We start from the raw sequence: 25,010 nt of genomic DNA, 5'->3' as shown, positions 1-25,010 counted from the left end.
GCTGTGAAGCCAAAGATCTGCATAAGTGTGAGGAGGGAAGACAACAGGATGCCTTGGAGATACACATGGAGATGGTCCATCATAGGTACTAAAGCAGGAAGGAGGTGAAGGCAAGGGGGGGGGGGGGCTGGGGAGGCTATGTGGGTGTGCATCCTGTATGTAAAATGTGAACCAGTGTACAGGAAGGGTACAAAGAGTGCCACAGGGGTATCGGTAAGTGGTCTATCACATCACCCCCACCCTCTTATTTTGAATGCAGATGTGGTGGTGGGGGGGGGGGGGGAGTCACTTATTCAGGGAATATGAAAGAGATACTTCAGCGCACACTTTTTTATGACTGACAAGGGTTTGTGCCTGCAAACTAGGAGTCACTGAGGATGCGACTGATGTAACCAGGGGGCCCCATCAGAGGCGCGAGTTTGGTAGGAAGGGTTCGTGAGAGTCCCTCTCCAGCGAGGTGTCGGCGATGGGGTGGTACTGCATGGGCTTCTCGCAGTAGGTCCGCTGCTTGAGACACATGGCGGACAGGAGGGTGACCACCAGGATGACCAGTCCGGCTGCCAGACAAGCACCTGGATGGGATGCAACGGAAACAAACGAGGGGACGCGTGAGAGAATTTTCCCTCGTGTCATTCGTATGACAGTCATTGCAATGTATTCAGCATTGCATTTGATTCAAGGAGCATCAACATTTCATGAGGAGTAACAACCGAAACAACAGAAAGTATTTCCCAAAACCCAGATGCCTACTAAACTATGTGTCTTATATGTTAGAATGGCAATGAAACTACTTGGTTTTCTTTTTGTCTGTCAGTCAAAGACATTCATTGTTCTTTCATACACATTTACATCAAGTCAGTCACTCATCAAAGGCATTGTCTCAGTAAACAAAGATATAAGGCCAAAGTTCAACACACAAAATTGAGGAATAATATATTGATTGATTGACTGATTGATTGATTGATTGATTGATTGATTGGTTGGTTGGTTGATTGAATGAATGATTGATTGATGATATTATTTCAACACATCTTTTTTAGACAGGAATGTATTAAACACAAAGACAATGGAACAAAGTTTTGGGAAATGTTATTCATGATAATGATATTTACTGTTAAAACAGAGACTACATAAAAATATGGACTTGTAACATTATTCCATTATAATACAAAATGAAGAAAATTGGATGATTTATTATTTATTATGAACGTTCAAACTTACGAATTACAAGTGTACATGTAACTGAAGTTCAAAAGACGATTGAAACAACTCTAAACAGATTATATGTCGGCATATGCAAGAACTTGACAAGGATAGCTATTATGGCCTCATTGCCTCATATATTCACATTGCACATGGCATAATTTGGGACAAAATAAACAAATTAACGAACAAGACATGTACAAAATACAAATGAATAAACACATACAAACAAAAGGGAAGAAAAACTGAATAAAAGGGGAAAGAAAGGTGATGTATGTGTGCTCAATCTAGTCATACGTAATATACATTTAATGTACACAGACCAGTTCACTGACAGATATTGACTTTTCAGTCAATTCTTTGCAGCAAACGGTCCATGTCACAACTGACAAAAGCCAAAATAATTGCTTTAATACACAGGTTCTGTTCTCTTCTCTTGACTGCAAATTTTTGGCTTGCTAAATGAACCATTTGAGTCACAAGCATTATGTTATATGATGAGTACCATTGTTTTTTGTTTTGTTTTATGTCAGTCTCTTGTCAATGTCTGTATTTTCTCAATGTTCTGTATATATATCTTTTTTCTCCTTCTATGATTTGTTCTATTATTTTTGTACAGTGAATCTATTGTGTTATGTTTCTCTGGTATATCGATGCATATACAGTTGCAGAAAAACAGCCAATGGCTGAGCAAGTTTATTTTATCACCATGTTAAGTGAAATGACAATGAATGAGTGAAATGCAGCATAATTCTTAAATATGGATATCATTTGTGCCATTTGCAACACTTCTTCTTTTCTCAATGCTGCCACCAATCTGAGCTGATGCGCATATCGCCAACCAAAAGTTGCGGAGCCTGAACATCAATGTATAGCAAGTGCAGTGTATATAGGCTCTCCCCTCAACTCAAAAACAATATGGCCATCGATTAGATGAGCTGTAATCATCACACACACTCTTCCATAGTACACAGTGCACAGAGATGCACAAAGTACATGAGTGGATTATCTCCCGCTCTAATCAAGTAGATGAGGCATCCGTTGCCATGGTCACCAAATTCAGCTGGTGGAGATTCGACGCTGTGCAAGGCAAACATGGCATTTGTACACATTCCATGGGGTGACAAGCACATGAAACTGACATACATTTGTACTGCAAATACAATGCTTTGGGAAATGCAAAATATTTCCTGCTTGTAGTGTACCTGGTATTATTATTATTATTCTTTTTTTTTTGGAGGGGGCGGGGTGGAGATGGTGAGGGGATGCACACTTGAATGGCACTGTACTGTAACTGACAGTGCGTCTGCATATAGTTATAATCATAATAATGTATCATAAATGATAATTTGATGATGCACATTTCTGCTGTATCATGTCACAAAAAAAATACGAGTCATCTGTCAATTAGTGGCAATTAACTTATCATTTTATATTGCAGTGTAAGAAAACAGGAAATAGAATAAAAAACTGTAATTCTACTGCTATGGCATATTATTGCAGACAATTGTGTAAAATACATACTTGTAGCTCATAGAGACTAAATGCAATATATATCTATCTATGAACCTATCTTGTCATAAAACAGATGCTTGTCTAGGTACAAAACCACATAGCTTGAGCAACTTGAATTTTCATGACAGATTTGTCCTTGTTAATTTCTTCAATCTGCAAATTTATTATCTCTAAACAGTGGCATTCATTTTGATATTATTATAGATGACATGAAAATTGAACAGAAAGAAAGTACGAAGTTTTTAGGCATTACTATAGATGACAAGTTGAACTGGAATCTGCATATTGCCAATGTTGTGACTTCTGTAGCATGCGGGGTTGGAATATTGTACAAACTCAGACCATACATATCAAGCTCTACGTTGTTCACCATTTATAATTCCATTATCCTGCCTTATATTTCTTACTGCAATATCGTTTGGGCTTGTCAGAAGACTAAACTCAACTCACTGTTTCTCCTTCAGAAAAAAGCTGTTCGTATTTGCACGAACTCGGATTACAGGTCTCATGCAAACCCATTGTTTTTTCAATTGCGGACACTTTCCATTTACGACATTCATTATCTCCAAAGTGCTGTCTTTATGTATAGATTCCATTCGCAAGAACTTCCCACCAACCTGTTAAACATGTTTCGTTTTAATTCGGCTATTCATAGTTATTCAACCAGAACCTCGACAAACGTGCACCTAGAAAATCCAAAAACTGCCCTTGCCCATCGATCCATACGACATGCCGGTCCTGACATCTGGAATTCTCTTTCTCAAGAAGTACGACGGTGCCAATCAAAGCATACTTTTAGAAGACTAGTAAAGAATACCCTTCTTTGCAAATATGTTTAAACAATACTATCTGCATGGTTCTTGCCTGCTGTCTTACCCCAGGTTCACAGGTTTATTTTGTCATACGTACACTACGTACATAATAGCAGCGAGTCTTTCTATGTTAGTTGTTACCAGAATTGTCAATCTTGTATACTTTTAACTACCATGATGTAGAGTATCCCTCTCCTTATCTTTTCCTCTCACTTTTCTTTCCTATTCTCTCTTTCTTTCATCTTCCTATCTATGAACAAATTGAACGCGCATAATACATTTTTTTTTAATGATGTTTATGTACATAATATGTGTACGTTATCCATACTGGGCGTCCCAGTCAAGCTTTTCATAGCTTATGACGATCCACACAAAATGTGTAATATGTTTCATGTACAAACTATGTGCATATTTGTGAATAATGTATGTATATGCATTTTGTGAATAAATCAAATCAAATCAAATCAAATTTTGTGAAAGACTGGATATGTGTCTATGCTTTATCCAGGCATTTCTGATTGCTATACACAGGAGTTCTTGTATAAAAACATCAGCAAGGGAAGTGTAGGTGTGCATTATTTACATGGTCACCCATTGTTATTAAAATGTGCTGCAAATGTGCGAGAGTACGAGTGACTAGGGCAGCCTGGAAACAGCCAAGATGACTGCTGATTGTGGCACTGATCCAAACTTCAACCCTAGAAATCGAAAACACTTTGAAGCTCCTTGAAAAAAATGGGGAAGTTTTGAAGGACACTGCAGGATGTGGTCCCATGAAATATAACATCCTGGGATTGTGTGAAGGACAATTAACAACCTATTGAATGCAGATTCTAGAGATTACAAATCTCTGCTCACGTGCCACAAGAAGCATGTGAGAGCAAAACGTAATGATGGCCTTTATGAAAAAAAAATTGTCAACTACAATCAAGCATTTATGTTACAATGGACTCTGCCAGCAATTGCATTTGCAAGCATCGATTTCAATCACCACTGATCAGAGGCGAGGGCGGAGCAGTGAAAAGATGTTTTGATCTCTGAATTTTAATACTTGCTGAAGACAGTGTGCTACAGCTGTACATGTACAGACCAACTTGCCCACTTCAGCTGAAGCAACTACATGTAAAGCTCGTGATCCGTCAAGTATATGTATGTCGTGATATGAATGGTCACTTGTCAGGGATGGATAGTATTAGTTGTAATGGTTGAGGTGAGGATTCAGCTAAACATTTTGCAAGATACTTGGAAACCACTCTATGAAATGTTGAAGAGCATACGATTCTAAGAATTGAAAGTTTATTTGATGAAAATCGGTTTTGAAATGACTAAAATATCTACAGACATGGTAAAACAAAACGATCCTAATAAAGGTCATGAACTGTTGCATTTTATTAGGATTGTTTTGTTTGGATATCTCCGCAATTTCAAGACCAATTCTTATCAAATAAACTTTAAATTGCTCTAAGAATTACATGTTTTTTTTATAGTCCATCTACAATGTATAGAGATTTCTCATTATCTCATAAACACACACACAAAGTAAGTTGGAAAATTGCAGCCCCACCTAAACCAAAGCTGTACCATCCCTTTTAGTATCGATGGTGGCCCTCACCCAAATTCCTAGTTGGATGAGTGGGAGGTGTATCTTTCATTATGAAAAGAAACATTAAAGGGATTTCATTACTTGGGTCTCAAGTATCTGAAGAGCCTAGACATAACATTGTCCAAACAGATACAAGTGTATGTATGGTATTACACTTGATAAAAGCAACATGCTTCAATATGTTTTCTACCAGCATCGATACATTTTGATACTAATAATGTGACTAAGACTTATTTCACACTTATTTCAATTATTTTGATTGTGCAATTCATTTGCAGATGGTGACCATTCAGTCCTGATGTTGACTTGAGAACTCACATACTTGAATTATAAAAAAAGAGAAAAATGTACTGTAAAACAAGAAATGTTTGCATGCATCTTAATTTTGCGAATTTCGCGAGAGCCAAGGTTCGCCAAATCAAAATGCATGGGAAAGTTCTTGTCTACACTACTGTACATGCACTGAATTTCAGTGGCAATTCACAAAACTTTCATGCCACGAAAAAGACAGTCAGCTCCCATTCGCGAAAACTTTATGCTGCGTACATTTCTTGCTTAAATACAGTATCTACAGTCCAGCGAAATTATGAACAAATGTTAAACTACACATACAAGTATAGTGGGTGTGGTATCTCCGACACAGACAAATGAAACAAGCTCTCTAGGAAGACACTTTAGATTAAATTACATGTAATCAAGATTTATAATAGAAATTTTCCTAACTTCAAGAGCTTTAGTGAGTGACTCAGAGGTCAATATTCTACACAGATATTGATCGTTTTCATCAAATGCCAATTCATGTGTAAATATCAGGTAAATGAAAATCAATCATTCCTCTGGCAAAGAATTATGATTAATCAGGTCCCCCTCTCTGATTAGTATGTGTAGCCATACCAAGCTGCTAAATAATTGATTTCCAAGCACAACACAGATTGAGCTAATTCACCCTAGAGAGTTTCATGCATATGTGGAAAAATGCATAGCACGTGGAAATCTGTGCTCAACACACATAAAGAATTGATTAAATTCGGTGAAATTCAAATGTAAGTACCGCCTCACAGGGAATATTGAATCAACCATTGTGACGGTTAAAAAGTAACACATTCATAATACATAAATTTCCGTGATATGAAGAATGCGAAATATGTTGTAAGTGACGATGCCCATTCCATTGACATGATATGGCGCTTTGCACAATGCTGGTGCTACAATGTAGGTAGAACTTATCACTCATTGATGGGATATTATGATTGTTAAAAAGTACCACAATTATAATCTATATTTCCCATGACATGAAGGAAGCTCAGGATGTGATGATGCTCATTCAAATGGCATGATTTAATAAGGCGCACTACGGCACAACGCTCGTTTACGCATGGGCTGCTCACTATACACCAAGAACGGTAACATTTTTTTTTTTCTATCCTGGTCCAATTAATTACCCTCGTGCACTGCAGGTTAGATCGTACACATGGTCGCTACGGTGCTGTATTGATATGGCATAGCCTTGTGGCTCAATCCACCAGAAAGGACTTCTATCGATTGATGGGCACAAGGCGGGCAGGGATGCGTTGAATAGATCATTCACAATTGATCTCCCATCTTGGTTGGCATTGAATACTCTCAGACATCAACAGTCAGTCACATGACCGGGATTCAACGATTCAGGGACTTCTTTGCTCTCAGAGAAGTCATGGATCTCATTTTGTTCGTTTACTAATTCGTAACATATTTTTGTAGGGCCATGTCATATTTTGATTTTAATGTTTTATACGCAAAATGTGCTTGTGTAGTTGGATCATGGCACTCAACTCTACAGAGCTGGTAGCTCTACCAGTTTGCAATTCTATGTATTTTTCTATATTTATTCTATGTGATGATGATGATGATGATGATGTTAAAAATGATAACTACCTTGATAGTAGTTGTTGAGTAGTAGTAGTAGTAGTAGTGGTAGAAGTAAATGTAAAGAGAGTAATAAAAATATTGACAACAATAACAAGGTAATTGAATTACATATTAGTATGATATTCTTGCACCCTATACACGTACTTCAAACTAAGCATTATTTTTTTTTTTGCATATTAAATAGCCAATATAAAGCAACTGATATCAATACGTCTTACTTTTCAATATATTAGTTTGGTTTACTAAGCGTTCAAATTCATGGATTTTTGTTTTCTGAAGACCTAGTAATGAGCTAAATCTTAACATATGGTCAATTCACTTTAATACTTTAAAGGGATGGTATTTACAGTATTGGTGGAGATGAGATTTGGGCTTTTCACTTTTTGCGAGATACCAAGAAAACCCTTATGATGATTGATATAGTGCAGAGCATACGATTTTAAGAGGAATTCAAAGTTTATTTGATGAAAATCGGGTTTGGAATTACTGAAACATCCAAAAACAAGTAAAACAAAGCGATCGTAATAAAGTGTGGGTCCCACACTTTATCACAATTGCTCTTTTTCGGATATCTCAGCCATTTCAAAACCAATTCTCATGAAATATATGTTGAATTCCTCATAGAATTACATGCTCTTTCATATTTCATACATGTAAGAGGTTTCTCATTATCTCACCAAAAACTGTTAGAAACCTGAAATTAGGTCTCAACCAAAACTATGATCCCTTTAAATCCAGTTTGCATGCAATAGCCATTGTTGATACATGTAAGTTGGGCAAAGCTCAGACACCCATTCTGGTCACTCATACTTCTCCCCTTCCCCCCCCCCCCCCCCAAAAAAAAAAGAGAGAGAGAGAGAGAGAGAGAGAAAACCCCAAGCTTCGTTATGATAGTATTTACTAAGCATACAATTTGACTGTGTCAGTAAGCTGGTCCTTTGAAAGTCCTCGCAATCAAAAGAACTTTAATCCCATTCATGTTTAGGAGTATGTTGACATTTCTATTGGACTGAGGCATTTTAATGCCTGATAAATTACATTTTAATCCATTGAGGATGAGTCCCTAGTATACTCTGGCAAGCGTCTGTGAGAAATGTGTGTTGTGGCAAAATCAAACCGTCCTGAACGGGTTAAGAACAGGTCTGCTCATGGGATCAATACCAAGTGCTGATTTTTTTAAATTGACCAAAAAAAAAAAGAAAAAAAAAAGAAGAAGAAGCTTAATAGCAGTACCATTTAGTACAGAGCTGTACTAGACACACAAAGGGATGTAAACTGTGGTGTTTGAGCTTTCCATTCATATTTCCATTCATGCTTAAAACTGAAACGCATGAAGTTTCAAAGATCAGCATTTTCTGAGCTGTAATGTACAAATTGATACAATTGGCACAATAGTCTAGTACAGGCAACCATGGCTATGACATCACAACAGCCCGAGTGGCCTGTTGCAACTTTTGAGCGGAAGTCTAGTGACCGAAACTCGCTAATACTATTCCCATTGCAAAATGGCCAAGGCGAACTCCTGGTGTGGTGATAGGAAGTAGCACTCAAGTCTGCCATATTATATTTCATTTATTTATTCATTTATTTCTTTTGCAATGATGTTTGGTACATATGGTTACCTCATTGACTTTCACATGAATGCTGCAATTCATCTACGTTTGTAATGTCACAAAATAATATTAAACTGGTAATGGCTGCCGAATGAGACACTAGCTCTTTTTTTCTTTCTTTTTCTTTTTTTACTTTCATACTGACATTAAATATAAGACACAATCAACAAAAATGAATATTGTGATGATTTCTAAAGTCCACTTCAGGAGTTTATGAGGTCACTTCCGTAAAAGAGATGTTTGAGTGCACACACACAATGCATTACAACTTTTGCACTGCATCACTTTCTCTTTTTTTTTTTCTTTGCTGTCACATTGAAAAAAAAAAAAACTCTTTTTTTTTTTCATCAGTGCGATGGACAATGCTTGAAAGTCAGTCTGAGAAACTGTGGAAAAGGAGACTGATAAATAATGGAACTGTATGAAGCCTGTATCACAGAGCTGAAGCAATGCACGTCTGGTTTGAAACAATCGCTTGTTCACAAGCCTTTAACAGTTCCTTCTTTTCCAGATTGTATATTCATGAGATTGTGCACACACATTTGGCCGGTGTGGCATAGATTGTAATGCTACTACACTTGTACTGCTCAGTCTATTGACACTGCAGATACTGGCACAGGGTTGCTCCTAAAGACTACAAGAAACGGTGTCAAACAGACGGTATTTTCTCACACATTGTCACTTTTCTCACGCACACTTGCCATCATACGGCACAGCCATATGATGTGCACTATAATTGCAAGCATAAGAACCTAAAAGTGGTATACATGTACTGGCTGCTCAGCAAACTGATTGTGAACCTGATTCATTGGAAAAGACATCCCAACATACATGTAGGCCTACGTATATAAATTGTACATTTGATCATACATAAATGTATTCCTTTTGTTCAACAAGGGCAGGCATAGAATGTATACAGTATGCACACAATAGCAGAACATCTCAATACAAGCTATACTGAATCATAATACTATCATTATTTCTTTTTCTTTTATTGTTATTGGTGGGGCCACTTATTTCTTTTCTTTTTTTAAGTACAGTTGTACTTTGGTACAATCCTACTCACAAACGTAACTTTTAGTCCAAGCATACAAATGTACTTTTTGTAAAAGATTGTTTGAAGAGTGCTTAGGTTCTCCATTGAGGAAAAATACCGTAGCCATCTCGGCACATCTGCTGCAGCTGCAAGACTTGAACCAAGAATGTTGTGATTGATAATCTGTGGTCTTCTCTGGACACAATTTAAAGTCACAACAGACTGTTTGGCAACTGTGTGATACCAACACTGGTCTACTACCTTCACAAATCCCACAGCTTATAACTGCTTACCCTAACCACACATAGACAATCTACCAAAAAAAGAAAAAAGAGAAAAAAATGAAAAAAGAACAACAAACAAACAAGCAAACCCTTACATGGTGAAAGAAATGACATGTTCATATTATCATGAATAATCATGATACTATTATATAATGTATGTAGCATAAATAGCGTTATCATTGTAACTGTCTTATTTTCCTTCAAATACAACTGTTGTCAAAACCATTTTATACAATTTACAATACATTGTAAAACGAGGAATGTTCACATGCATTTTAATTTGGCGAATTTCGCGAGTGCTAACATTCGCGAAATTAAAATGCACACGAAAATTCTTGCCTACACAGTTTGCATTGGATGCCAGTTGCAATTCGCGAAAATTTCATGCTGCGAGAAAGGCCATTGGCTGCAATTCGCCAAATTTTCATGCCGCGAATATATCGTGTTTTACAGTAATCTATTGCTCTCATTCTCAATATAATCATCGTTCACTAACACTACGTCCTGCACTATTTCAGTTTCACTACTTCTACGTATCACTGTTGTTGATCACGATGGGAGTACAAATGTTAAAGGAAAGGCGAATGAGTGTGCGAGCGCATGCAATCATGCTAATGAACAATAATTACTAAGTACGTTAAAATGATTTATTCGAACAAGACTGTCTTTGGAAAATATCGAGTAGGATAAATCCCACCACTTGTAGTTTTTTTTTTTTCTTTTACAGCATCAAGTGTTTTACTACTCTCAATCCTAATTTTCTTTCAAGCTTTGTATAATATCAGAGATTCTAGTTAGCAAGTAGTACAATGCAGTTCAGATTTGCCAAGCTGGAATCATTGTTCAGCAATGCCTTGCTAACGATGTCAACACATTTAAAAGCATGCATTGTGTGCATCTCTCCAGCGCTTGCTTTAAGAGTTGGACTTTGGACTTCCTCCTACAGTGCTGTTGAATTGTCAACATTATGTTCATCAGACGGATGCAGAATTAAAGAATGCAATGGATTCTGGCAGATTATCAGTGAAGGTAACAGAAATAATCACGATGTAATACAAACATGATATGGTATTGTCTGTATGTAATCAATGCAACGTTGGTCCATGAAGCGTAGATTTGTTCAAATTTAGATATATAGATATGAATCTCTGTGTGAGGCCACATTTTCCTACATTCCCATAATTTTGGCAAAGAGTGTATACTGGTGGGAGCATGGGTGCATGACTGAAGGCAAAAAAACAACAACAAAGAGCACACACACACACACACACACACACTCACAATTGCTCACAATTTATGCTATGTGAAAAGCATTTACCATAAACTTCACCTATATCAAGTGGAATCCAAAGCCACCAGAGAAAATCCAAGTTTAGACTCGCATGAATATCGACTTACATATCAAATTAACAAATGTACGCTGTATGTTTGTACTGTATCTATCGGGAGCAGAATTTCACCACAACTTGGCCAACATTTGGACTTGTACAAAGTCAGCTTTGGCGAGGTTTGTACTTCGTAAGGCAGGGTCTGAGTAGACTGCAGCAGACATCCCCCCCCCCCCCCCAAGAATTCACTGGTCTCTACACAATGAGGGAATGTTTTAATTTGTTTGTGTCCATCAACCAGTCGGAACAACTTGATATTGCTCCATCTCAGCTGAGATTTGGATGATAGATTACTAGTTCTTGTTTGCATTATCAAGGTTAGTTTCAGGCAAAACCGGAATGCTAATTACAAGCGTATATCAACATCATGAGGATGTACAGTACTCTCTTCAAGAAGGGTCTCTCACCACAACTTGAGATGGCGACAGTTTAGTGTGCCATTCAGTATTACTACGTTATGAAGCTGAAGTAATTGTTAGCATTCAAATTACTGAATTTTCCATCCAGTTCTTTTCACTGAAACTGATTGACAAATTGCCCTTCACCATCATTAGAGATAAATGCTGGTTATTCAGCGAAACTGAAACAGTCCTCTAATACATGTTTTGGAGCAGATTACAATCAGCTTTGGAGAGAAAAGAAATTCCTTTGGTCATAATTTACGTCAACTAGTCTCATAAAAAAAAAAGAATTTACGAAAAGCATGAACGATGCTGAGAATTATAATTTTACAAGACTTCCACAGGGGAGTGCTTCACATTGCATTCCTCTGGTTCGAAACAAGAGTAACGAAAATAAACGGGGGGGGGGGGGGGGGGTAGCTGAACCTATGGCTGCAAATGACATCCTATTTTTTTGTTATCAAAGTGTTGAGTGCCTTTCCATTTACTTCCACTAGCAGTCAAGTTCAGGCAGAATCTTGTCATTTTCATCCATTGTCTAGCAATTAATACATGACTTGATATTCCCACCTGGATTAATGGTTGGTAATGACAACATTACGCCAAAGTACAATGTACATTGAAGTCATACCTCACCCTGTCACTTCTCACCTCTTATAAATTTCATGCAAATGATTGTCTATTCATTTCTCTTTCCTACATGTATCACACTACATCACCACATGACTTTCTAAGATGAAATAATTTTCTCACAAAAATTGCCACTTTAGTGAAAGTTCAGTGACCTTTGCCCTTGAGAGATTTTGCCCAAAATATGTGACCCTGCACCACAAAACACACAAAAAGTCGTCAGACATGGATTTTTAGTTAAGGGCAGATTCTGAAAGAGCAGACTCTAAGCTTTAAAATGATGTATAACTCAAGTCAAATGATTCTCCTAACCTACATAAATGTTGGAAAGAAAGCGCACACTCTGGAAAAGTTTGAACTGAGAAAAGACTCTGCGAAGTACAGGGTCTATTCAAGTGCCTAATCCTTACTAAGCCGTGCTACCTGTGCAGAGACTCCAACCCAAAGCACCTTCTGATCTGGAGATTCTCCCACCTGAAACCCCTAGCAAACGGGAGATTCCAAGTTGATGTGTGCGAAGCGCGAAATTCTCAGGGTTCTAGATGCTCTCTGGTGCTATCTAAGGCTTATTTTTTCAACATACAATAGCAATAAGTAAGAAATCCTTTCCAACGGGAGACACAGAGCCAGGGCGGGAGAAATTAAATCATAGGCGGGAGAACGGGAGATTTTGCAAAAATGAGTTTTCGGCGGGAGATCTCCCGTCGAAAACGGGAGAGTTGGAGTCTCTGCCTGTGCCATGAATGGGACAAAAAAACTTGATGTAAACCACTGCAGTAACAACAATGAAGGGATTATCAGATTAAGCTGAAATTGAGCATGCTTGATTGAGCATGCTTGATTAACACATTCCATTCATAATAAATGTCAACTTCCAAAGCAGTTGCATCATCCTTTCAAAAGTTATTAGAGTTGAGAGTGAAGAGTGTGCAAAGAATTTTCAAAAAATTAAAAGGGACCTCTGAGAAAAACCTGATCACACTACTTTACAAAAAAAAAAAAGGGTTGTAGAAAAACTGCTGAAAACCCACTTTCCCTTTCAATTTATGATCCCAAACAACGGAATAATGTAGAAGAAGAATAGCTCTTTCAGAAAATATGGAAAACTCAAAACTGACTGACAGTTGACCCGTTTCACCTTTCTTGAGTCCTCACATAAAATCAAGGGGTGCGACTTTTTGTTTGTTTTGTGATGCACGGTCACATATAATCAGCACAACTGTACCACATAATGGTCATTATGTTCACTGTAGCATACCCTAGCCTGGTCCTATGAATATTTATCACAGGAAGATTTTTGTCTTTGTTTATTTTGTTTTTTTTTTCTCTCCAATTACTATAATGAGACCTGGGAACACACGGATGGATAGACGGATCAACAAACTGAAGACATACAGTGTTTTTATGTATGATACCCCCTGGCCACCTTCAAGGCAAAGGCATAATTTAGATGACTGTAGTGACTTTAAATGGTGGATTGTGAGGACAGACAAGAAATAGAGCAAGGCCCACTATCCAAATGGAAAATGGGCTAGTAAAACAGCTCTGCTCAGTGATCCGTGATTACCATGCAGTGCAAACACACATGCACACACACCCACATAGATAAAACACATCACAATAAAAGCACATTCATGTACACTAATTAGCTATTATTTTCATTTTGTATTACAATTGACAGTGTACTGTATATTCTTATTACCTCCGCCAAGGGAGGAGGTTACGGTATGTTTTCCTTACCGTTTGTTTGTTTGTCCGTGTGCAAAATAACTAAAAAAAATGCAAATGGATTTGGATGAAACTTGCAGGAAAGGTTGAGAATGACACAAGAAACAGATGATTAAATTTTGGCAGTAATCTGGAAACTTTTATGGATTTCATGAAGGATTTTTCTATATTTTGGCAGGTAGGGTCAATGAACTTGACCCTACCACTGGGAGTTCAAGCTGCGAATTTTTTAGGTTTTCATACGCACACTAAAGTGCGTGCTCTACTGTGAGGCGTGCCGCGCAGCTGAGGGTTGATGACGTAACAAAAGCCTTCAATAATTACCTCCGCTATTAAAGGGAGGAGGTTATGTTTTTGTTAGACCGTTGGTTTGTGTGTTTGTTCGTTCGTTAGTTAGTTAGTTAGTTTGTCAGTGTGCAAAATAACTCAAAAAGTAGTTAACAGATTGGGATGAAACTTGCAGGAAAGGTTGAGAATGACACAAGTAACAAACAATTAACTTTTGGTAGTGATCCGAGAATTTTTGGGGAATTTATGAAGGATTTTTTAATATTTTGGCAAATAGGGTCAATGAACTTGGGAGTTCAGGCTGCGCATATTTGAGGTTTGCATGCGCGCACTAAAGTGCGTGCTCTAGTTTCTGCTAGGGCGAGGCGCGCCGTGCAGCTGAGGGTTTATGACGTAACAAAGGATTCTATAATGGGAAATCGGGTGACTTTCTGCACATAATGCTATACTAGCAAATGGGTGGAAATCACTGATATCTCTATGGAAGAACAAGATCAGTGGTGGAAATGAGCTGCATGCTTGGCAGAGGTCTGCGCTCTCAGAGTGCTTCTCTAGTTCAATATAAATCCAGAGGAGAAGTCTAAGATTCATGGGAAAACATAATGCTTTTAGAGTCAACAGTGAAACATTTTAGAGGAACATGCCTAAAACTGAACAATAATACAAACATGCACCTGTGGCGTGAATGGGTGGGGAGAGATTTTGGAATCGCAGGAGTACTATAAGTGTAGTAGAGAATGAACATGTAGTTGGTCTGTGGCATTAATTGCCAATTTTACAAATGAAACAAAAAGTACGCAGGATGACAAGGACACAGCTCTTCACAATTACAAGCAGACTCTACACAATGCTGTAATAGAGGTGTTACTGTAAACATATGACTACAGGCTTGTACATACGTGTAGTAATAATATATTCTTGCTTTATTCACTGGCTGATTTCACACACTTTCTTTGTGTAGCTGAATCTTCTGTTAATTTTCCTACAATATGTCAAAGCAATGGAGTGATGTCTTTTGATACAATTTCCGGCTCAGTCAGGGCATGGCATATAAGGCTGGTTCCTACCAGCAATATCTGGATAAATTTCACTGAGGAAAACTGTAAATAAGACCCTTGATAAATTGACTGACATCTCATTCTGTAACAGAAGCATGGTATATTATAGGATTACTTTACAGATCTACACACTGTATTAAACAAATACAGTAGGTTGTACGCATTTACTTCCATGTTTATATGTTATTTATAAACACAATGTTGTACATTAAAATTTTGTGCATACACTAGGATTAACCTCACTAAATGTAACTACTGTAATAGGACTTGTATCCAATTTGTAGATTTATCATTTGTTTTTTAACATATTCTGTGGATTTATGACAGAACTATTAAAGATTGGTGAGAAACAAGTTCATTTTTACAATCCTTATTTACCAGTTACCACTGTAGAGCACATCAGAACTTTGGAAAGATGATACGTTGCTGAGTGTAATGCTGAATTGATACTGTACATGTACAAGTTGTACGCCAAGAGAATAGGCAGCATATACATTGTACATTTGTAAGGATGTGAAGCCTCAAAATAACAAACACCAGTGGTTCATCATAAATTATGCAAAATTTGTATGCAAGCAAGCGCAACTAAATGATTGTAAAATGGATGTTTGTGGTTTTTCCGACGCTCAAATCCACCCTACCCCTCCCTCTTCTTTAAAGAAAGAAAGAAAAAACAAGAATATTAACCCCTTTAGCACCAAACAAGAATAATCACCTAGGCTCTTTTACCTGCCACTTTGTCGCCTGTGGGTACAATGTAATTATAGCACTGCTTTATGTACAGTGGTCTTGAAGCAGTGGTTTCCATTCTCAGGTGCTGCTATTGTGCATATCAAGGCCAGGGAATAATAATTGGTCACTGGCCACAGACCATGGTTGATTTGGCGCATGATGTATTTCACTTGGTTCGAGGAAATCATCTCTCTCTCTCTCTCTCTCTCTCTCTCTCTAAACAGTGATTGATACATTCTGGTATAGACAGACTCATTTATAAAGTTTTTAGCAAGTGGCCTAATTTCTCCCATAAAATTCTACGCACACTAGAAGGAGAGATGGGGTGAATTCTCCTTCTTCTTCTTCTTCTTTTGTTCATATCACTGTCATATCACCTTACAACATCACAGTAGATTTTACAAAGATTTGTGTAGAGTGAATATGAGGACCGTGTGGCAATGGCATAGTCAGCTTCTTCAGTGGCACATGTACATACTACATAATGTATATGTCTAAATTGCTCCTTAACACTGTATCATAAAAACATGTAAAACTCTACAATTACATTACAAGTACAACTGCACAGTTTCCAATTGTTGATTCTAAGACACAATACAAAATTCTACCATACTGTTTGTCTGACTTCACCCTTTAATACTTTATCATGGTCCCCTGGAACAAGGTTTGGAATCTCACATCAACCCTTTACATGTATGTGTCAAGCCACTCAACTTTATGAATGGAATGGAATTGAATTGAATTGAATTGAATTGAATTGAATTGAATTGAATTGAATTGAATTGAATTGAATTGAATTGAATTGACAAACTTTCTGTACATTTTTTCCAACTAAATATTCATTTCTGGTCAGTTCTTAATCTTCTGTTTGCGTTTATACTCAAAAAGCTGCATCACTGATCCCTTGCATCTATCCCCAAGTTGAATTATCCTTTGGGTTTAAAATGCCAGGTTTAATTGTGTCTATGTGTGTCACACACAAAGACACTGCTATACAATGTAGCTTCTGACCATCCAAGCATTGAGAACTTAGGGTTTCTGGGACGAACACTGAACTACAACATAGGGCTTTCTATAGCTCAATCGGTAGAGCACCGGTCTAGCAAAAGGCGTGACCTGTCGCCTTTTATTATCATCACTTTTTGTGATATCTCAGCCATTTGAAAACCAATTTTCATTAAATAAACGTTGAATCCTTCTTAAAATCACATGCTCTTTCATATTTCCTAAGAGGTTTCTCATTATCTCACTTAGGAATGTTCAAAACATGAATCCCCACCTCAACCAGTACTGTACAGTCCCTTTAAATTCAAGCGTGATATGTGAGAGTGGGAAAGCGAGCATTCCTTGTGTACATGTCCTTGGCTCATTACAACTGATGGACAGATTAATTATCTCTTAATTGGTGACAATTGCATCAGTAATGGCAGCTAGTTTCCTTGCAGAGCTTCCAAGTGACACTTCGCTCATTATCACATAAAACAGTGAAAGCAATGTAGTCATAAGTCAAAACGATGGGATCCATACCCACTTCACTCATTATCAGATGAAACAGTGAAGCAATGTAGTCATAAGTCAAAACGATGGGATCCATACCCACTTCACTCATTATCAGATGAAACAGTGAAGCAATGTAGTCATAAGTCAAAACGATGGGATCCATACCCACTTCGCACATTATCAGATGAAACAGAAGAATATGAAGCAATGTAGTCATAACGATGGGATCAATACCCACTTCACTCATTATCATATGAAACAGTGAAGCAATGTAGTCAGAAGTCAAAACGATGGGATCCATACCCACTTCGCTCATTATCAGATGAAACAGAAGAATACGAAGCAATGTAGTCACAACGATGGGATCCATACCCACTTCACTCATTATCATATGAAACAGTGAAGCAATGTAGTCAGAAGTCAAAACGATGGGATCCATACCCACTTCGCTCATTATCAGATGAAACAGGAGAATATGAAGCAATGTAGTCATAACGATGGGATCCATACCCACTTCACTCATTATCATATGAAACAGTGAAGCAATGTAGTCAGAAGTCAAAACGATGGGATCCATACCCACTTCGCTCATTATCAGATGAAACAGAAGAATACGAAGCAATGTAGTCATAACGATGGGATCAATACCCACTTCACTCATTATCAGATGAAACAGTGAAAGCAATGCAGTCATAAGTCAAAACGATGGGATCCATACCCACTTCACTCATTATCAGATGAAACAGTGGAGCAATGTTGTCATAAGTCAAAACGATGGGATCCATACCCACTTCACTCATTATCAGATGAAACAGAAGAATATGAAGCAATGTACTGATAACATCAATGGGATCTACAGTATACCTACTCTATTATCTGTCCTTTTCTTTTCCTCGTTAATAAAGAACAATGAAATGAAAACAATAACAGCAAATACAGTAAACTGTACAAAAAATCCGGGCCGGGGGGGGGGGGGGGGGGGGGAGGCTTCTCGGTAGTACCATCAATTTATCAAGATACTGATGGATATTTTCATGCTTCACTGTTGTCAAAGTGTTTCTTTTCTGGCCTAAAGTTCATATCAGTGCAAGCATGTGTGTTTGTGTATATATTTGTATGCGAGTTGGGGAAGGATCTAGACCCGTACAAAGATTTAAATTCTCAATGTTACAAAACAAGTTATTTCAAGTACAGGCCAGGTAGGAGTAGGTAGGAGTAGGTAGGAGTATATTATAAGTGAAGTAAGATACTGAAGACCACAGAAGCCAGAAGGAAGTTTTTGTACGAGGACAAGTTTTCTGTTCTTATACAAACTTCAGCAAATTATCTTAAATTGGATGGAAGAAAAAAAAAAGTTGAATTATTGATAACACAAGATGCAGTCACAAGTTTGATGCTGTTTTATATCAAATTATGCACATGATACATTTGTACATTGTAATGTCTCATACTCACCAACTATAGTAAATCTCGATATTGATTTCCCTGTTGACTTTCCTCCTTCTCCTCCTCCACTTCCTCCGTCTCCAGACTGAGGAGCATGGCCATCACTGCTGCTGGTGGGCTCTGTAGTGTGGTGGCCGGGCCGCAGCAAGGCGCCAAGGTTCTTCCAGCTGCCGTTGTTGGGGGCGGGCTCAAACTCCGCGAGGTGGCACATTAGGGCGTAGATGTTGATGCTGCTGAACGGATCCGACTCGTATCCCTGCTTGAAGGCGGGCCCATGCGCGATGAAGAAGGGGTGCATCGACATGAGGGAATTGTTGTAGCCGTGCGTGCCGAGATGGGCTGGTCAAAAGAAGGGGCATCAATGCCAAATGCCACTTAAAATCAGATATATATTGCAGAATGGAAGTCTTTTTAATTCCAACATCCTAGCCTCATCAGCCATATGATTATATCAATTCTAATGATTCCTGAAAGACTACTGCACACACCATGTATTTAGCTACATATTTGTTGTCTATTATATATATATATATATTTTTTTTTTTTTTTTTTTTTTTTTTTTTTGCGAATCAGGACTTCCTGACAATTTCATAAGTGATTACTAGTAATGTGATTGTGGAGTACAGTCCTGAACGGAAAAATGTATGTGTGCATGTCACATTCATGTAGGGATCAGAGTTAATATTTTTGAGTGCTTTTGAATTCACAAATAGCATCACACTCCCAAAATAAAAAATCATGACATATTCAGCATATACGCAAAATTATGCATGAAGACATTTAGATTACTCGTGTACAGTGGAGTCGGTATTAACTGGCTATGGACATTCTAGAAGGCGTGTAAGAATTATCATAACTGAAGGAATGACAGGATCTGGTAAAATCTAAATCTAAAAAGTACAGTTTATCCACAGTCACACAAATACACATGGCATGCCAGCACAGTAAGTACATGTATGAAAGTACACCTTTTTAACTTAAACTGCCTCAGTGTAAGTAAACAGATCTATCAACATCAAGAAAGGAAACTTTCTCTTTTTGCCAAACTTCCCTGCCATGGTAACTGGGGAAAAAAATGGAAGAAGCCATGAAATATAAGAGCAAAAAATGAAATATACTTTACACATGTATACCTTTAATACTCCATGATCCCCAGTTGTACGTTAAGATGGTAAATTCCACAATGATTTCTCTCTTTTTTTTTTTTCTTCTTCATTACTCTTCTCCTTTTCCTACTCATTGAACTAGAGATAAAAGAGAGAGGTTGGTGGAGAGATATATTCAACATAAATACTCACTCGGCCAATATTCATCGCTTGTGTTGCTGTGTATTTGCCATCCTTCGTGGGCCACAAGAAGGATAGGAGCGATGCGACGGTTGTCACGGTAATGATAATAAGCTGGGATGTCTTCTTTCAAGTACACTGTCATATGCTCATTTTTGCCATGCAACGAGTGGTAAATGGCCTCCCTGTGACTATCTGCAATTTGAAAGTAAGATACATTTATCGAGATACTTATTTTTTTCTGAGGAATATCATAAAAGCCATCACTTATAATCAACAGCATCTTTACCTTTAAGGATTCGACCAAACAAACAAAAAAAGTTGGAAAAATGTAATGTGGTACATGTATAAAAGGTAACCAGGCAAAGTACAATTAACTTTAAACAGCAGTCAAAATAATCAATTGTAGAGCACACACCCTCATTTTGTTAAAGGGTTTAAAAGAAATGACTGCATGAAGCCAGCAAATTAGTGACTCATTTACACGTAGCAAGACAAGTAAAAACAGAACTTCCTACCTCTCCCAGAATACGAAATAAATAAAGAACAAAAGCATTCTAGACCAAAACAAAACAATTGTTTCAAATGAGTAATCTAAAAGCATTGTTTCTGTCCCTACTTGCTCTCTTAATCTTCTTCCATTATTCTTGTTGAGAAAACACAGAAAAAAAAAAACAAACATGTTTTAACTTTTGCACACTTTGTTTTAACACAAAGAATTTCAATCAACAATTTTTTTCCAGAGTAAACACTAGCAACAAAAATAAAAGATAAATACTGCTTTGGGTAGTTAAGATAATTTTCATTACATTTTAAATGTCATTTGCTGATTCCATCATTTCTGGTCATATTCCTGTACAAAATAATAAAAAGAAGTAGCAGCCAAAGAAAAATTTCCAAAACAAAAATCTTCTTGAATACTTGGTTTCAGACAGCCTGGAAAGTCATTAACAGTGATTACACTGATTTCAGTCTAACTGAATATAAACATTCCTAGCACTCTTGAAAATGTAAGAACTGCTGCAAGTTTCTTTTAAAAACTATATGTGACCGTGAATCACAAAACGAACAAAAAGTCGCACCCCTTCATTTTGCGTGAGGACTCAAAAAAGGTGAAATGGTTCAACCAAGTCAATCTTGAGTTTTTCATATTTTCTGAAAGAGCTATCCTTCTTCTACATTATTTTTCAGTTTGGGATCTTAACATGAATGGGAAAGTGTATTTTTAGTAGTTTTTCTACAACCCTTTTTGGGGGAAGAGTAGAATAATTAGGTACTGTATGTCTTGGAGGCCAGTATTCATTTCTTGAAATCCTTCGTACACTCTTCACCTTCAAGTCTAATAACTTTTGAAAGGATGACGCTACTGCTTTGAAAGTTAGCATTACTCATGGGCAGAATGTATTAATAGAACATGTTTAATTTTAGCTTAATCTGATGATCCCTTCATTGTTGTTGCGTCGGTGGTTTACATCCCTTGTTTTGTCCCTTTCATGGTACAGCTAGCATGGCTTGATAAAGATTAAGCGCTTGAATAGACCGTGTACTTCAGAGCCTCTTTTCTCAGTTCACACTCTTCCAGAGTGTGTGCTTTCTTTCCAGTATTTACAGTAGGTAGGTTAGGGGAGTCCGTTTGAATTGAGTTATACATTATTTTAAAGCTTAGAGTGTGCTCTTTTAGAATCTGCCCTTAACTAAAAATCCATGTCTGGTGACTTTTTGTTGGTTTTGTGGTGCAGGGTCACATATTATCAAATATCCAATGTTTACCATCATCAAATGGGATACATTCTTGGGGACACAAAAAGACATGCACGAATAGAATAAGAATTGAAAAAATCTTTGTTTTCTCAAACCACTGAATATGAATTAAAAGGTCATGCAATTGTTGCATCAAACTCCACAAGGATGTTATAGTTTCCCTTGGATGGTTTCTCCAAAATTTACTCCAACAATTTACCCATCTTGTGGTGTATAAAATTTGTGCACTTGAGTATTTCTACATTGTACCCATAATTTCAACTCATAAAACCATATCAGTGATTGTTTTTGCATTACTACAAACTTACAAGTTCAATCATCTCTTTGGGTCACATCACTGTTCTTGTGAACTAATTGCTTTATACTAAATAGACAGGAAAGTAGGCATTCTCATCTTTATCATTCAACCTTGCCCTGTAAAAATTGCACAATATGACCCACTTTACTACATAAAGCAACTACTGCACTGAATGAAAGTAGCACAATTGAATGAAAGGTACATGTGTAACCTATCTATTACTAATCACTGCATCACTTGCAATGACCACTTGCTAGAAATGTGTAATCCATGATCCTCTTTGTGAAATACTTTGCTGAATTGGGCCATTCACAAACATGTTTTGGAATTTCCCTACATCCCCCCAAAAACAAAACAAAAACAAAACAAAACAAGACAAAAAATAAAAACATGTGTAACAGTTAACTGGAGGCTTGTTAACAAATTACTCCACAAGAAAATATTGAATATGATGTGCCCAATAAAGTTTCCATTTCCTTTATACTTGCTAACAAATGGTAATTTTTTAAATCACACAGCTTCACAGCAAATCATCTGCACACATTAATTATCTGTGTGTTACTGCCCTTGCATGGACATATCATTATAGATGATTATTTCAGTTTTTCACAGCCTTTCCCATGCAATGTGGACGGGTAAGGGTGGTACACTACAAGTAAGTGTAAAAGTGGAAATTTTCGTGCATTTCCCGTGATCAGAAGCTAGCGCGAGAAAAAAAAAGCATGCAAATATTTTTGCTCGCCATATGTTCCAGTAGTTACTGTCTTGATTCCCACGAAATTAAAAACATACAAAACTCTTCTTAAAGGTCCAGTTTACCTTTGGGAGCAATGATTTTAAAAATGTTCAAGATATCACATTTGATGCATGTGTAGGTCTGTTGTATCACAAAACGACCTACCATATAACATTTTTGCAATAAAGCCTAAAATATAAGTAGATATCAGTATTTTTCTCAGTAAACCGTAACTGTAGACGGTTTAATCTGGAAGTATTCTCATTATAATTATTGTTCACATTTTGTGTATTTAACAAATACTTAACATCGATTATACGGATTCATTTTTTTACAGTGGTTGTTTCTATCCCTAACTCGCATTTAGAACTAGTTTAAAGCACTAATGCTGGGTTTTTGTTTCATCTGCAAATGGTAAACTATGCCTTTAACCAGCTGTGCGCGAAAAATAAGTGGCATGAAAATATCCACAGTTTATATCTTGGAAACACAAAACTCTAGTGTGGATTGACTAATACAATTACAAAGGCCCAAGTCAAGCTGTACAAGAGCAATTATTTTCAAATGCTTTGTTAAATAGCAGGGGCGGATCCAGGAATTTCGTAAAGGGGGGCGCAAACAATATTTCTGGTGCTACTTCTGGGTTTCATCTCATTTTTCTCGTTTTATTTCTTTTGTTTTAAGAACAAATAAAGAGGGGGCGCACATTGGATCCACTGGTCACTGAATAGTTCTCCACAAGTGATCTTATTTGTGCTGCATATAATTACTAGTAATTACCATTATGGGGCCAAATGCTGACAATAGGGTTGTTGCTAATGACACGGAAGGGATAGACCTTTGGGTCCACGTATTGTTCAATGACGATGACTTTATGCGGGCTTATTGATGTCATTCCATGATCAGATGTGATGATGATGTTCACCCGGTCATACAGACCCGTTTCTTTGAGTCTCCGCACTAAATAGCCAGCAGTTTCGTCACACATTCTTATCACTGGCAGCAGGCGCGGGGAATCTGGGCCGTACAAGTGACCAGAGTGGTCCGGTTCGTGGAAATAGAGTGCACCAACATTGACATCGTCGTTGAGAAAGTGTTCGACAATCATGTCGATCCTGGCGTGAAAAGGATAGGACTGATTATACTCTGGGAAGTAATAGTTTGGGAGGATGCCGTTGAATTTCACGTTCCCGCTGGGCCAGAAAGCAACGGCGCTCTTGCCCCCTTGCTTCTGGTTTGTGATCCACACAGGTTCGCCCCCGCCCCACCACCTGGGATCCGTGCTGCCCATCGAAAAAGTTTCGTTCAGCACGGGATCATACATTGCGTTCCCTATGACACCGTGCGTCTCCTCGTACAGTCCCGTGACAAGGCTGAAATGATTAGGAAATGTCTTGGTGATAAAAATGTCTTTGGTGAATTTGGCCTTCACTCCAGCAGAGCTTAGTTCATCGAAGTTCGGTGTGTCTGTTTTCTCCGTGTAATCCCAGCGAAACCCGTCGAAAGACACAATAAGAACCAGCGGTTTCTTTCCGCCAGTGGCAGCGGCGGAGCCCGCCGGCGGTGCCTCCGTTGCTCCCCGGACGAAGGCCACCACAACGAGCGTCAGGAACACTACGTCTTGTACGATGGTCATCATAACATCGAGACGCTAGCTACGTAGCAAGAATTGGAGAGATAAGCACAGATGGAACTGACCCTATCTACGATGAGCATTTGGACGTCCTCATCTCGATCTCCTTTTCAAATGGCGTATAATAGACATGTTCTAAAAGTTTGTCGGA

The 25,010-nt window shown here is 37.8% G+C and overlaps 1 protein-coding gene across 1 annotated transcript; it reads right to left on the bottom strand.

Moving 5' to 3' along the window:
- Positions 1-312: 312 nt before the first annotated feature.
- Positions 313-25,010, bottom strand: LOC140242781 (ectonucleotide pyrophosphatase/phosphodiesterase family member 5-like). The gene is made up of 4 exons (XM_072322540.1): positions 24,007-25,010; positions 20,444-20,626; positions 19,155-19,484; positions 313-572 (listed from the first exon to the last, which is right to left on the bottom strand). Exons 1-4 carry the CDS (start codon positions 24,863-24,865, stop codon positions 406-408), a joined length of 1,539 nt encoding a protein of 512 aa, XP_072178641.1. The 5' UTR covers positions 24,866-25,010; the 3' UTR covers positions 313-405.

This window comes from Diadema setosum, chromosome 19 (genome assembly GCF_964275005.1).
Source record: "Diadema setosum chromosome 19, eeDiaSeto1, whole genome shotgun sequence".
In the NCBI taxonomy this organism is placed as follows: Eukaryota; Metazoa; Echinodermata; class Echinoidea; order Diadematoida; family Diadematidae; genus Diadema; species Diadema setosum.
This window is presented reverse-complemented; position numbering and strand designations above follow the sequence as displayed.